At 43.0% G+C, this 15,172-nt stretch overlaps 1 protein-coding gene across 2 annotated transcripts in view; it reads left to right on the forward strand.

Annotated features, from left to right (window-relative positions):
- Positions 1-120: 120 nt before the first annotated feature.
- LOC144467497 (NLR family CARD domain-containing protein 3-like) overlaps positions 121-15,172 on the forward strand; it is a 30,554-nt gene continuing 15,502 nt past the window's right edge. The window contains exons 1-7 of one of the 2 annotated variants that reach the window (XM_078176306.1): positions 121-281; positions 7,037-7,092; positions 7,259-7,288; positions 8,146-8,271; positions 12,700-12,778; positions 12,922-13,159; positions 13,321-15,124. In XM_078176306.1, coding sequence (XP_078032432.1) covers positions 7,281-7,288; positions 8,146-8,271; positions 12,700-12,778; positions 12,922-13,159; positions 13,321-15,124 — 2,255 coding nt within the window. In that variant the 5' untranslated portion in view covers positions 121-281; positions 7,037-7,092; positions 7,259-7,280. Of the gene's footprint in view, positions 282-7,036; positions 7,093-7,258; positions 7,289-8,145; positions 8,272-12,697; positions 12,779-12,921; positions 13,160-13,320; positions 15,125-15,172 lie in introns of those variants that run through there. The other variant, XM_078176305.1, reaches the window with a different exon arrangement.

Raw genomic sequence — 15,172 nt, forward strand, 5'->3', positions numbered from 1 at the left:
AAGTCATCATGACTTTTGCACAGATACTGAATTTGATCCTGAAAGACTCTTGTTGTTGCTGTGAGGAGGTTTATATTCACACTAACATTTAATCCTGTGAACGCAGCTCACGTTGAGACTCAGTCCAACTGGTTAGACTGCATACTTTCACAGTGAAGTCAGAACTCACACTCTGATGAAGGATTCACACGGACTGATCGGAGTTGAAGTTGAAGTGACACTCAGACCTGCTGAGGACAGAAGAGAGCTGAACACTAATGAAGTTCATGCCTGAAAGTTCAGTAAGTGGAGGAATGATTGGTTTTCATGATGTCATTGATTGTTGTGGTTAGAGAAACAGTTGAATTGATGGTGAACCTGTGACTATTTAAAGCTGTGAAACAAGATGGCCGCCTGTGTGAGTGGGCAGAGAGAAACTGTTAAGTTTGAAGTTCAGATGAAGTGTTGCTCTGAATGAGAGGATGAGTTCAGTCTGATCTGAAGGTGGGAGGTGGACGAGCACTAGGACCCAGCAGGGATCAGAGGGCTCACCTGGTGAAACACACCTGAGAGACTGAGGATGAACTCTGTCTGCTCTCAGTCCTTTAATGCTCATTTCTCCATCAGTTTTTTCCAAGTGTGTTTAATGAGCCAAAGATGGAATTACATATATCATATTGTAGTGTCAGTGCTCATTTCAATTTACTTGATAGAGCTCCCAAATAATACGTTCACAGATGTGGGAAATTGTTGTAAAAACAAAACAAAACAAAACATAGACACAATAAATGTGCATAAACTAAATAAAGGGAGGAAACATGAAACAGACCAAAGTCAAAGTACAGGACTGAACCTCTTCTGTTCCCCTATCTCTTTTCCTTGTGTCACTCATTAAAGGGGAACTAATGTTTTTTTCAACCTGGGCCCTATTTTCAGATCTACTTTTGTCTAAATGACATGTTCCTCTGCCTGTTGCTGCTCCCTCTCTCTCCTCGTCCGCTCTTCAGTTTCAATGAGCTCTGCGTCCGTGTGCATCCGTGTACGTCCGTGTACTCCGTGTTCAAATAAATACGGGAGGTGGTCAAATTCAAATGGCTCATCCAGATCCAGTTGGTCAAAATCGGGTAAAAATTCAGACATGTTTGTTGTGGCAAGTCAAAACACTCACTCAGAGAGTGAAAGTCTGGCTCTGAAATCTCACGTCACATATTGTAGGTAGGCACCATTGATCCTTTCCATGATATGAGTAGTAGGTTTTTTTTTGCTGTAATGATACAGTCAGAGAGGAACTTTTGTTGTGCAGTGGAGAGCTGCCTTAATGCTTCAGATACACCCAAAATGATTAATATAGGCTGTGATTCTGGTGAAATATTATATATAATTTCTGAGATGTTGTTGAAGACATCAGTCCAAAAAGATGCGACCTTGGGGCACAAAACAAATCTACGAGAAAGAGTTGCCTCTGAGGAATGACATTTGTCACAAGTTGGTGACATGTATAGATATATGTTGTGTATTTTTACCTTGGAGTAATGGTGATTATGGAGACAGTGAACATTTGTGTATGTGTCCAAGGCTTTCATCCCATATGTCATCTGGTATTTGAATACATATTTGTTTCATCCAGCTGGCTTTATATCTTTTAGAAGTTGGAGATGCTGATGATAACAGGGTGTCATATAGGTAGGAGATGAAATAGTCTTGATATGGTGACATTTTAGGACAGTTGTCCATTGTTGATTGCCTCTCAATTTCTGTTAAATTTAAACATAGATCCTTGATACTATGGATTCCTAAGTCGCTCCATGTGCAGAAGGTTTTATCTAGAATGAATGGCATGAAAGTGTGTTTTTTTGCAATTCAATTTTCAATTTTATTTTCAATTTTATTTATAAAGCCCAATATCACAAATCACAATTTGCCTAACAGGGCTTTACAGCAATGGGAAGAACACGATAAGTTGGCTTAAGATTGGAGTGGGATTTGATCTGCTTCCATATATGTATTAAATTATGTATGATAAGATTATAATTGTATATCAATGGGAGTGAGAGCGAGGAGTATATCACCAATGGAGTGGGGAAAACAATATTCTTGCTCAGTTTTTAACCAGTTAGGCTGAGAGATTGATGTATCTAGCAAAAATGTAAAGGGCTTAATAACAGAGGTCCAATAGTACAGCATGGAATTTGAAAGAGTTAGTCCTCCTTTAGAATTGTATTAGTGTAGAAGTTTCCTACTTATCCTATTGGTTTTGTAATTCCACAAGAGGGAGATTGTGATGGAGTGTTATCTCTCAAAGAATGCCTCTGTCAAAAACAAAACAAGGAAATTTTGAATTAGGTTTAATATTTGAGGTAAAATTCTCATCTTAATGGAGTTTACTGTGCTGATTTTTTAAAAGATTTTTTTTGGGACATTTTAGCCTTTAATCGATAGGACAGTCAAGCGTGAGGGGAAGAGAGAGAGAGTGATATGCAGCAAAGGGCCACAGGCTGGAGTCAAACCCGGGCCGCTGCAGGTACTGTGTAGCACTCATGGGCTGCAGGCAGGTCGGCCCGAGCTTCATACTGGAGAAATGTCACATATTGAACATCCTATCACTCATTTAGGCAAAAGTAGATCAGAAAATAGGGCCCAGGGTGAAAAAAACATTAGTTCCCCTTTAAGGTGGCTTTTGGAGTCGATGTCTGAAGCTGAAATCATTGACAAATTGATGGTATTTGTGACCCGTTCTCATTCCTAAGTCATAACATATTGCTGCTTTGCAGTCGCCCTCCATGTATATATAATACGTGCTAGGTATCCTTCTGCATCTGCTGTTTACATTCCAGGATGCTGCTACCAGCGCCGGGATGTCAACATAAGCACTTGGTTAGGTTTAGAAAAAAAACGTCAACGTTTGGCTCCAAGGGAAGAGAACACCAGCCTACTGGGTGAAAGTCCTGGGTTTGTTGGACCCATCCACCACACCTCCAGCCCAGCCTATCAGGATTTTTTTGCTATTTCAGTTTATCATAATACCACCACCACAGGTGCCCTCCTGCCAACCGGCGGCGTATCATAACACCACCACAGGTTCCACTGGACCACTTTACACACTGACGCGACCTGGCATCATACCGCCCTGAAAGGTGGCTGATGCCCAAATCACTTACAAAGCAGCAGTATTTTATGACTTTGGAATGGGTTGTGAATATTGTGTAATAAGTAATGTTGACATACATCTGGGTTCACTTAATCAGTTGTGTCAAATTCTGAGTAATAATTAATGTAATCTGTATAACCATGAATCAAAGCTTACTAAGACACTTTCATCAACCAAAGCTCATTTGGCTAATTGTATCAAGTACTCAGTAATAAGTTATGTCACCCGTAAAAACATAAATCAAGGCACATTTAGATAATTGCATCAAATACTAAGCGATAAGTAAAGTGACCTGTTTAACCATAAATCAAAGCTTATTTAGGCAGCTGCATCAATTTCTAATAAGTAATGTGACCTATATGAACATAGATCAGAGCTCACTTTTGCTTAACCCATATTTAACCAGGTAAGTCCTGCTGACATCAACAATCTCTTTTTCAAGAAAGACCTGGCCAAGACAGCAGCGTAAGAAAAAGTTACAGACAAACAACACAATAAAAAAACATAAAAGATATACAGTAATATGCAGAAATATTACGCCTTCGCACAATGACAAGAACCAACTGTCGCATTCATCCTTGTACTTATGAGAGCTTTAAAAACAGACAGAGACCAGTTGATGTTGCTTCAACTCTTTTTGAAGACTATTCCAAGTGAGAGGAGCAGAGCTCCTAAAAGCTTTTTTTCCAAGCTCAAACAAACACAACTAAGTCTTGAGATCTCAGACTGTAGCTGCAGTCAGATCTCTGCTCAATTAAAGTACAATTGTATAAATGAACAAATACCAGTGACTGAGCCTACGAAAGGTCAAAGATGGCCGGCCAGCCTTGGACACGTACAGTGATGAGTGAGTGCTCTACAATTTGTGACAAATCTCAGTGCACTATAATATTCAGTATCTAACACATGCAAACAATGTGCAGATGCATTCATGTACAACAGATCAGATGGATGCTTGCAGCTCTTCTTTAGCCGTAGCTAAAGCCAAAACTCGGGTCAACATCTGCTCTGCTTTCGAGCAATGGCGAAGACTGATGCAGCTTCATCCTGAGCTAAAAAGGGACGAGATGGTCGCAGAGTTTCTGCTGGACAGGTCTTTTTAGTTTGCCTCTAATGTATCATAGGCTGTAACGTTATATATGACAACACAGCATCCAGTTGCTAACAGTTAGCCTACTGTAGCCTAACGTAGCATGAGCCTCTGTATTATCTCCCTTGTTTGTTGCCAGTCAGCAGCGTGTTTTACTCCTCTTCTCTTCTACTCTTCTCTTGGCGTGTTACACTCGCTCTCCTCTTCCGTGTATCTAACATTGCCTTGCCAACGCCTACGTCTATCATAGACGTAATGAGGACATAATGAAGGAGAGCAGAGTAGGCCTTTGGAGGGAGGTGGAGTTGCAGGAGGAGGGGGATGGGACTTTGGAGGGAGGCGGGAGTTGTGGATGTTCCAATTTTTTTAGGTGGGTGTGAAATGCAAGAAAGGTAAGAGATGCTTTAATTCAGTTGCCTGAGCTACTTTGTCTGTTGTAGTTTTCTCTTCAGGCTTCTCTGTAGCCCTTTGTAGATAGAAATTGTGCAAATTTGCAGGAAAGCCCAATCAGTCTTTTTTCAGCATTGGCAGTATAAAAACAAAATCGGGGAGTGCAGCAAAATGCCGCCTACCTACTTTTGTTTATACAGAATGTGCCTTTTTCGGGGCAATGGGGGGCGTGAGCAAGTAACAAAACGTGTAGCTCAGCGTGTGACGTAAACAGTGACGTGGGAGGGAAGCCGCGGCTGGTCAGTCCTTCGGCGATTCTCTCGTAAGTCGGCCCGTTCTTCACCGTCCCCGTCATCTGACGGTTAATGGCCTCTTCGTTTGCGAGGACAAGGAGGGCGTGCAATTCCTTGTCTCCCCAGTTGCTCATCTTTACAGTGTCTGTCAGGTTTGTGTTTCCCTCTTGCTACTAGCTGCTCGCTAATTCCTGCTATCAGCTGTTTCCTGTTTACCCACCGCCAGTGGGTCGCACGTGCGGCGTCATCAACAGCTCCTCCCACAAAATTGGGCACCTCGGATCAACTCGCCAATCCGGCTCTGTGTGACTAAACGCTTGCAGCTTGGCGGCAAAATGGCCCAACATTCGTGGAAAATCTGGCAGTGTAAAAGGGGCTTGTGTTAAAGAGGAGCTGAGCAGGAGAGAAGCCATTTTGAAAATATCTTCATCTGCTTTGAGTCTTAAAACAACTCAAACCAAGCTGCTCTGTTTGTTATAACAAAAGGCTTGTTTTCTTCAGTCAGCTGTGGAATGAAGGAAAACCAGTTTTCAGGTCTGAGGAGAGGAGGAGAAAAGGAGGGGGGAGGGAGGAGAGAGGAGTAGAATATTTAAAGTAATGACCTCCAGTGGTCACAGTGAGTAACTACACCACATCCAGCTGATAACTGCAGGTTATCTGGTTTCTCACTAACTTTTTTTCATCTCTTTAAATAAAAGAGGGTTATGGTTAAGGATTAAATTAATTATTCAAACATCAGGATCAAAGATGGCCGCCACACAAAGTGACATTTAGTTTTGATTCCCATGAAACAGTAAAATCCTCCCCATCAGCTCCATGAGGCCATCCAGTGGACTGATAGAAGTAGAGTGGCTGATGGCAGCTTCCTCTGCTCTGATTCGTCCTCACCACTGACCAATAAAAACAAACAGCATCTTCTCTGTCCAATAACAAATCACTATTGATACATGTACTGATCAGTTTTCTGTGTTGGGTTTATAAAAATGTAATAAACTAATGAGAAAAGGCCCTCAGTAGGTCACATAGTTCTTAAGTCATATGTCTACTCTGCCATGGACACTGTCACGTGACTGTATGAAGTACTGAGGTGATCTGAGCCACAAATCCACCCACAGTAGAATTTAATATGTGATCTAGTTTTTATCATGTTGGTGTTTCTGACTTTATTTTAAAGTTGAGTTCAGTTTTAAAAGAATTAATTTCCCTCTTTAATCTTCATGTTGAGACAGAAACGTGATCCTGGTGATGATCCATCAGGACATGAAAGTTTTTACTGGTCGATGACATTTAGAGAGAAACTGGTTTTATGTTTGTAAGTGAGCGTCTGCATAAAGAAGGTGTTCAAAGCACATCAGCCATATTCAATCAGCACAGAAATAATGATGGCTGTTATTATTTTGGGTGAACTGAGTGTGTCAGCTCAAAGTGACATGCTGCAGTTTCCCTTTGTGCCACCAGAGGGCCACAGATCCACCAACAGCCTGACTGCGAGGAGACATTAGTGGTGGACGTCACGTGACTCAGAGTCCATCAGTGATAATCAGGAGGTTGAGTCCAGGAGAAATGATGTAAAGGATGAATGAGTGATGACGTGCTGATCAATGATTGGACTGATGCTCTCAGTGTTTCCTCTACAGATGAAGGTAGAAAGTCTCTGGGAGCTGATGGGATTGATTTTGGATGATGTGACGAGCACATTGGAACATTTGAAATGTTGAAGAGCTTTTCAGAGTCGCTCAAACACAAGTGAAAAGTGAGGTCATCCCCAAAGACAGACAAAGACAAAGCAACATGAAGTGTGTCCCTGTGGTGTAGAAGAGGACACATTATGAACTCTAACAGAGGCTGAGAAAACCTTCTTCTTCCTTCACATCATTTCACTCACTGTTGTTCTCTCTCTCATGGAGTCTCTGTCCATAAATGTGCTGCCATGTGTGAATGAAGCTGTAAGAAACATCAGCGTAAACGTCTCCTCTGTCTCAATGAGCAAATATCACTTTAACAAATCCATGACGGCAGCAGTGTCACATATTTCCTGTCTGAAGAGGGCTTAAAAGAGCCAGTCTGCCTCCAGTCTGAGTCCTGATGGAGCACATGGTCCCACTCAGATCAACAGAAAACTCTTTGTGTCCACAGACCTGGTCCAGACAGCAGAGAGCTGCAGAGTGATGAAGTCCATGAGAAGAAACTGAGTAAGTGGACCTTTGATTGATTCCAGTCTCTAATGTGTCTCTGTTGGTTCATGTGTTCACCTCCTGTCTTTGATCCAGACTCCACAGCACAAGGTTTATCTGACAACAAACACTTTAAAGTCTAATGATGAACCTGTCTGTCTGTCTGTCTGTCTGTCTTCATCAGGAGGCTGCAGGTTATCACCAACATGAAAAGGTATCACACTCAACACTTGACATCACATTTGATCCTGTTTCACCTTCAACATGTTCATCAACTCTCTGTTTCCTGTTTCTCTGCTCTCTCACCTCAACACTGACTCATAATAAACCTGTAAATGTACTCAAAGAGCCACAATGTGTCAATATAACCAGTTAATGGTCGGGACCTCGGAACCTCCGACCTTATGAACGCCGCTTAATCTAAAGCAGATGAACAAAACACATGCAGGTTAGTCTGTCACACCTCGTGTTAAGGGCTGTACCCTTCAGACAAACTATAGAAAAGCAATGTACTTAAAGTGACATGAACTTTTATAGAATTTACATCCTTAAAATGACAAACTTTTATGATAGCAACAATAGTTATCTACTGCTGTGCGTGTATTAACTCTGGGGTTTTTAACCAGGGTTTACACAGAGACAAAAGTTTTCAAAGTGAATCCAACAGAAACAAATGAGAGCATCTGTGAGTGTGAGGACGATCAGCCCACGGTTTCATGATTAATCACAGCTTCAACTGTTTGTCATAAGTCATGCTGTATCCATGGCAACGACTGTAGTCCTCATGTTATCCCTGTGGACTCAGCAGTGTCACAGTGTTAACAGTGAGAATTTAAACACATGACAGAGTGAGTGAAGTGTGGGAGGGCTCAGTGTGCAGGTCCACAGGGTGGAGGTTTGGATTGTGAGCTCCCCCTGGTGGTCAGTGAGGTTTACAGCTGCTCTCAGTGTTCCTGTCAGTCTGCTGTCATCCTGTAGGATTCTACTTCTCCTGTTGATAGCTGCTGATACTGAGGCTGAAGACTGAAAACTGAATTTCCCTCCCTGCTGCTCTTCCTCTCTGTGTGCTAGGATCCATCAGAGACCAGACTCCCCTCGACCTGAACCTGAACCTGACCCCAACTGTGTGTCCCTTCAGACTGACCAGTCACATGAACATGGCATCGATGTTAAAGGACGAAAAGTCTCTGCTGCACAGTAAGCTGACATTAAATGTTAAATGAACCTGACAGCTTCCCAGTTTAACTGGTCTTGTCTCCATCATCTCCATCATCTCCATCATCTCCATGCCCCAAGCCTCGCTTTCCGTCATCCAAAAGTCACTCAGGAAGCGAGTACAGTCTCAGCGCAGTCTCTTCCACGGTCCATATCCCACTCAGTCAATCTCCACTCAAAACACAAAATCCATCATGTAACTTTAGCCTCCCTCCATTGTCCCGACAACTGTGGCCTAATGCTAAAAGAATTCTCTCATGTCAGTCGTCATGCTCACTGCTCCGTCAACACGAGCTCTCTTCTGGAGGCCATCATCACCCCCGAAGAAAAAAATAAAGAAAACTCTGAAATGTTAACACACCTGTTTTTTTTCTCAATCTGTAGAGTTTAAGACTGTTGCATCACCGCCACCCACTGGATTGCAACAGTTTCACAGAGCAAACTATTTACAGTGTCCATTCAAATAGATCCAAATCAAGACATCTTACGTTTTGTAATCCAGACCCAATTATGATCTGCCAGGCAGTCGTAGTTGGAAATCCAACAGGAGTGGCCGGAAGCTCTAATAAGAAAACAGTGATGTGCAGGGCGAGCCTGGTCTCACTCCAAAGTTGTCAAAATCTGATGCTTGGGCAGCGACTTTCAGCGTCAGAAACCAACAGAAAAAGGCCTTTAACGTCGGCGTGACACGCGGCCGGTTGCTGTTATAGTTTAACAGTGCCTGGTGGCATCGGGGAAACACAGCGGGACAAGTTCAAAAGTTTAGGCGGCGGAAGTCTGACAGGGGCGGTCTGGAAGGGCGGTGTTCATGTCCTGTAAGATTCTTAAGCCAAAACCCTGTTCTTTTATCCTCAACCTAACCACATGCTTTTGTTGAACGAAAAAACGTCTGTTCACAGTGTTGTACCAACGTAGTGTGATTTTGAAAGAGACTGTATGTAGACGTTAACTTTTCTGTGAAAACAGAAGTGTACTTTGAAAGAAGACAATGCATGTAACAGGCTGAACTTGACATGGTGTCCCAGAATGCACCAATGGTTCCTTGCACATCATATGTGGATGTGGGAAGTCCATGACCAAAAGTCAATATGTGATGAGGTTGGAGTGAGAATGTGCTGGCAGGGCTCTGGTATCATGTGAAAGATGGTTTTCAGATGTTGGTCAAGATGTTCAGTGACTGTGCTGTCCTGACATCAGTAGGGAGTTCATTCCACCACAGAGGAACCAGAACAGAAAAGAGTCTTGACCCAGATCAAAGACCACACCACCAGGGACAGGGCAGCTAAATGTCCAGAGGTAAAGGAGGAGGGCAGGGTTTGATGGCTTGTTGGTATGAAGGACCAGCTGCAGAGGTCTGAAGACAAGCTGCAGTTCAACAAGACAAAGATTTAGCACTATGAGAAACTGACCCTGCACTCAGATGTGCTGCGTCCAAAACCCAAAACAGGCCACAGTTTCAATTGGAGTGGCAGCTCAACAGTGTGAAGTCTTAGCACATCTGACTGACAACACACTGGTTAAACATTCACATACACTGAATACAAACAAGCATTGAGATAAAATAACTTTTATTATCCAATAAAACCAGTGAAATCAGAGACAGAAATCTTGTATGTTCAGTAAATGTCAGTGTTTCTATCAGTTTCCAGCAGCAGAGAGAAAAGTCCCCTGTACCCAGCTGTGTGTCCATGAAGAGTGATCGGTCTATGGGTCGTTTCATTGACTTCAAAGATGGACGTCCTTCTTCTGACCCATTGTAAGTACTTAAAACTGTCAACTGAAACAGATGGGCTATCAGTTACACAGATACAGAACTGGTAGTTCATGATTTACAGTGTTGTTTACATCTGGTTTTCATTACAATCAATTATGTCAGAGCACAACATCTTTAACTAACTGGTGTGTGTGTGTGTAATTCATAACTTAAAGCAGTCTCCTGGTGCAAACACAACGGGTCTCATTCATGAAAAGTGAGTAAATCTGTGTGTAGATTTGCACATAAAAGCTTACTCTACTAAAAACCTACTCCGGATTCAGGAACGCCACGGCAAACTCAGATTTGATCGTAAACACGTGTGTATGATCATGAATGCCAATCCATCGTAAAGTGACAGTGCGCTCCCGGTAATCAGCAATTAGCATAAATCCCCGCCCATGAATAGCCAATGACCACCATATAAGGAGGTGTAGGTGCATCCAGTCGATCTGTCAGTCATGGCGCAAAGAAAGAAAGAGACAGAAAGAAAAAGAAATTTTCCGAAGTGGAGATCGAAATAATTTTGGGTGAAGTGGACTTAAGAAAAAACATTTTATTTTCTTCAGTCAGTAGTGGTGTGACAGGGACAGGCAAAGCAAAGGCCTGGAGGGAGGTAACAGATGCTGTTAATGTTGTCTCCGTGGTACAAAGAACCATGTCAGAGGTGAAGCGTAAATGGTTTGATATGAAACTGGAGGCAAAGAAACGCATAAGCACACACACAAAATATACAGCGGTCACCAAACAAACAGAAGATTAATTTGTGGGGTTTTGAATGAAGTGGGAACGGGAAACCAGAGATGTTTTGTGTGTAATGGATAAACTCTAAATCAGTGATGGCTGTCGGAATGTAGAGCTATTTAACATTTATTTTAACAAATGATACAGATAACATATAGCCTACAGCAGTTTGTATGCATCATCTTCAAATTATTTGAATCCTAAAAGCCTAAAGCTCTGCTTTATACAACGTAAATTAAACATTTTTCAAATCAGATTTATTAATTCAAATGATCAAAAAGCCACAACATGGATCTTAAACCTGCTAATTGCCAACTAATTTAACTAAATGTGTTATATTTTTAATATTTTGTCATGTTTAGATTACGTGTTTCAAAGGCATCTGTGTATTGTGTACATAACAGAGTGCAATACGAGTTAAAATTGTAATTTCCAAAAGTGACAAGCAATATTTATGTGCTTTACTAAATTTACACAAGCACTACGAGAGGTCAGGAGCAGGAGTAGACTTTGTTAGTAGCTACGAAAAGATCGGAGCTACTAAAATATTGATGAATGCGGACATGCACGTAAATTTCCGTCTGCTAACAGTTTACACACAAATTCCTTCTGCTCACATTTCATGAATGAGACCCAATGTGAGCTAATTCTTTCACAGAGTCAACCAGGGGAGGCCAAAGTTTCAGATCGCTGCAGATTTTTGGGGACTGGCAGACAACTGGGGACTAGCTGAAGTCCTCTGGGCAGTAGTTCTAGATTTTTGAAGGACTACCTGCAGCAGTATGGCAAGTAGTTTCAGAAGCTTATGGTCCAGATGCAGAGGCTTGAGGAGTCACTAAAGTAGTCTGGAAACAAATTAAAGAGGTTGTGGACTAGCTCCAGAGTTTTAGGTCAATTGCTGCAGAGGTTTTTGGACTACTTTCAAAAAGCTGCGTCCACACTTCAGAGTTCTGGGAACAACCAGTGAAGGTATGTGGACTAGTGGCAGATGTTGGGGCCTAGCTACAGAGGTCTGTACACTAACTACAGAAGTTTAAGGACTACCTGCAGAGGTCTGGAGGCAGAGCGCAGTTTGTTGAAGAGTCAGTTACTTTAAGAGTTCCCTTTTGAAGGGTTGCCCTTATGTCCTAGCCTTTGTAGGTAAGTAGTCTTTGGTTTCACAGATGCCTCCAGAAACACCCTCTGATTAAAGCTAAAGCCTCAGATTGCTAATTGCAATTATAATCAGGGAATGTAGTGCAGGCTCCACCCACAAATGACCAAGACAAAGCTTTATCACTGACAGAAACTGGCCGTGCTCCCAGATGTGCTGTGGCCCAAAGACAAACACAGGTCACAGTTTCAAGTGTAGGGGCAGGTCAACAGCATCAAGTGTAAGCCTGGCACTGGTATAAAATTCCAAAATTCCAAGTATCACATCAGATTGTGGTGATCAGTGCCTTTAAGCACACACGCCGCTGCCTCACACACATCCACCAGTCAGGTCAAGGAATATCTATGCTGTGTTTTATGCTGAATAGAAATCTTGTATGTTCAGTAAATGTCAGTGTTTCTATCAGTTTCCAGCAGCAGAGAGAAAAGTCCCCTGTACCCAGCTGTGTGTCCATGAAGAGTGATCGGTCTATGGGTGGTCTGATTGACTTCAAAGATGGACGTCCTTCTTCTGACCTGCTGTAAGTGAATGAAACTGTTGAATGAAACAGATGAACTAACTGTTGTGATCCTCAGTCATGAGACACAGAATCAGGTGTCCATCATTTACAGTGTTGTTTACATCTGGTTTTCATTCTGATCAATCATGACAGAACACGTCTTTAACTAACTGGTCTGTGTGTGTTTTTGTAAATGATATAAGTTCTACAGTCTCCTGGTGCAAACATCATGTGAGCTCACTGTTGATGATTCCTCCACAGAGTGGACCAGCGGAGCTCAGAGGTTCCCAGTGGTCAGTCTGCCCAGCAGCATCAAACACACCTGGACTCCATATTTATGGTCTGTACATGTACAACAACTACTTTGACATCTATTCTGTTCACAATCATCTCCATGCTGCACTTTTTACACCAGTGGATTGTCAGTGTGTCCAACATGGATCTGATGTTTGAGTGTGTCATTCATATAATATTCTGTTCCAGCTGCTGGAGGAGAACATCCTCACTTTTGTGAAGAACGAGCTGAAGAAGATCCAGAAGGTTCTGAGTTCAGATTACCCAGAATGCTTAGAGAGTCAGAGGGAGGATGAGGAGGGGTTGGAGGTGTTGGATGGTGAGGATGAAGAGCAGAGGAGGAGCAGCAGAGAGGCATTTCTGAAGATCACACTGAACTTCCTGAGGAGAATGAAGCAGGAGGAGCTGGCTGACTGTCTGCAGAGCAGTAAGAGGATTTCTATAAAGATTTAACATGATGGATAAATGGGACGTTTACTAATGTCTCAAGAGACGGACCAAAATATATTCATATACTCATTCTTTGAGGAAATGACATGTTGAAATATTTTCTTTGTCTTACTGATCTTCTTTGTTGTGTTCATTCAGGACATCTTGCTGCAGTCTGTCAGCGTAAACTGAAATCTGACCTGCAGAAGAAGTTCCAGTGTGTGTTTGAGGGGATCGCTAAAGCAGGAAACCCAACCCTTCTGAATCAGATCTACACAGAGCTCTACATCACAGAGGGAGGGACTGCAGAGGTCAATGATGAACATGAGGTCAGACAGATTGAAACAGCATCCAGGAAACCACACAGACCAGAAACAACCATCAGACAAGAAGATATCTTTAAAGCCTCACCTGGAAGAGACGAACCAATCAGAACAGTGATGACAAAGGGAGTGGCTGGCATTGGGAAAACAGTCTTAACACAGAAGTTCACTCTGGACTGGGCTGAAGACAAAGCCAACCAGGACATACAGTTCACATTTCCATTCACTTTCAGAGAGCTGAATGTGCTGAAAGAGAAAAAGTACAGCTTGGTGGAACTTGTTCATCACTTCTTTACTGAAACCAAAGAAGCAGGAATCTGCAGGTTTGAAGAGTTCCAGGTTGTGTTCATCTTTGACGGTCTGGATGAGTGTCGACTTCCTCTGGACTTCCACAAGAATGAGATCCTGACTGATGTTACAGAGTCCACCTCAGTGGATGTGCTGCTGACAAACCTCATCAGGGGGAAACTGCTTCCCTCTGCTCGCCTCTGGATAACCACACGACCTGCAGCAGCCAATCAGATCCCTCCTGACTGTGTTGACATGGTGACAGAGGTCAGAGGGTTCACTGACCCACAGAAGGAGGAGTACTTCAGGAAGAGATTCAGAGATGAGGAGCAGGCCAGCAGAATCATCTCCCACATCAAGACATCACCAAGCCTCCACATCATGTGCCACATCCCAGTCTTCTGCTGGATCACTGCTACAGTTCTGGAGGATGTGATGAAGACCAGAGAGGAAGGAGAGCTGCCCAAGACCCTGACTGAGATGTACATCCACTTCCTGGTGGTTCAGACCAAAGTGAAGAACATCAAGTATGATGGAGGAGCTGAGACAGATCATCACTGGAGTCCAGAGAGCAGGAAGATGATTGAGTCTCTGGGAAAACTGGCTTTTGATCAGCTGCAGAAAGGCAACCTGATCTTCTATGAATCAGACCTGACAGAGTGTGGCATCGATATCAGAGCAGCCTCAGTGTACTCAGGAGTGTTCACACAGATCTTTAAAGAGGAGAGAGGACTGTACCAGGACAAGGTGTTCTGCTTCGTCCATCTGAGTGTTCAGGAGTTTCTGGCTGCTCTTCATGTCCATCTGACCTTCATCAACTCTGGAGTCAATCTGATGGAAGAACAACAAACAACATCCTGGTGGTCTAAAGTCTTCAAAGACAAACCGAATCTGAAGTATCTCCACCAGAGTGCTGTGGACAAGGCCTTACAGAGTCCAAATGGACACCTGGACTTGTTCCTCCGCTTCCTTCTGGGTCTCTCACTACAGACCAATCAGAGACACCTAAGAGGTCTGCTGAGACAGACAGGAAGTAGCTCACAGACCAATCAGGAAACAGTCCAGTACATCAAGAAGAAGATCAACCAGGATCTGTCTGCAGAGAGAAGCATCAATCTGTTCCACTGTCTGAATGAACTGAATGATCGTTCTCTAGTGGAGGAGATCCAACAGTCCCTGAGTTCAGGACGTCTCTCCACAGATGAACTGTCTCCTGCTCAGTGGTCAGCTCTGGTCTTCATCTTACTGTCATCAGAAGAAGATCTGGACGTGTTTGACCTGAAGAAATACTCTGCTTCAGAGGAGGCTCTTCTGAGGCTGCTGCCAGTGGTCAAAGCCTCCAACAAAGCTCTGTAAGTACAGAGACAGTTGGATTCATATATCATAACTTAAATGCTCTG

Source organism: Epinephelus lanceolatus, chromosome 17 (genome assembly GCF_041903045.1).
Source record: "Epinephelus lanceolatus isolate andai-2023 chromosome 17, ASM4190304v1, whole genome shotgun sequence".
Classification (NCBI taxonomy): Eukaryota; Metazoa; Chordata; class Actinopteri; order Perciformes; family Serranidae; genus Epinephelus; species Epinephelus lanceolatus.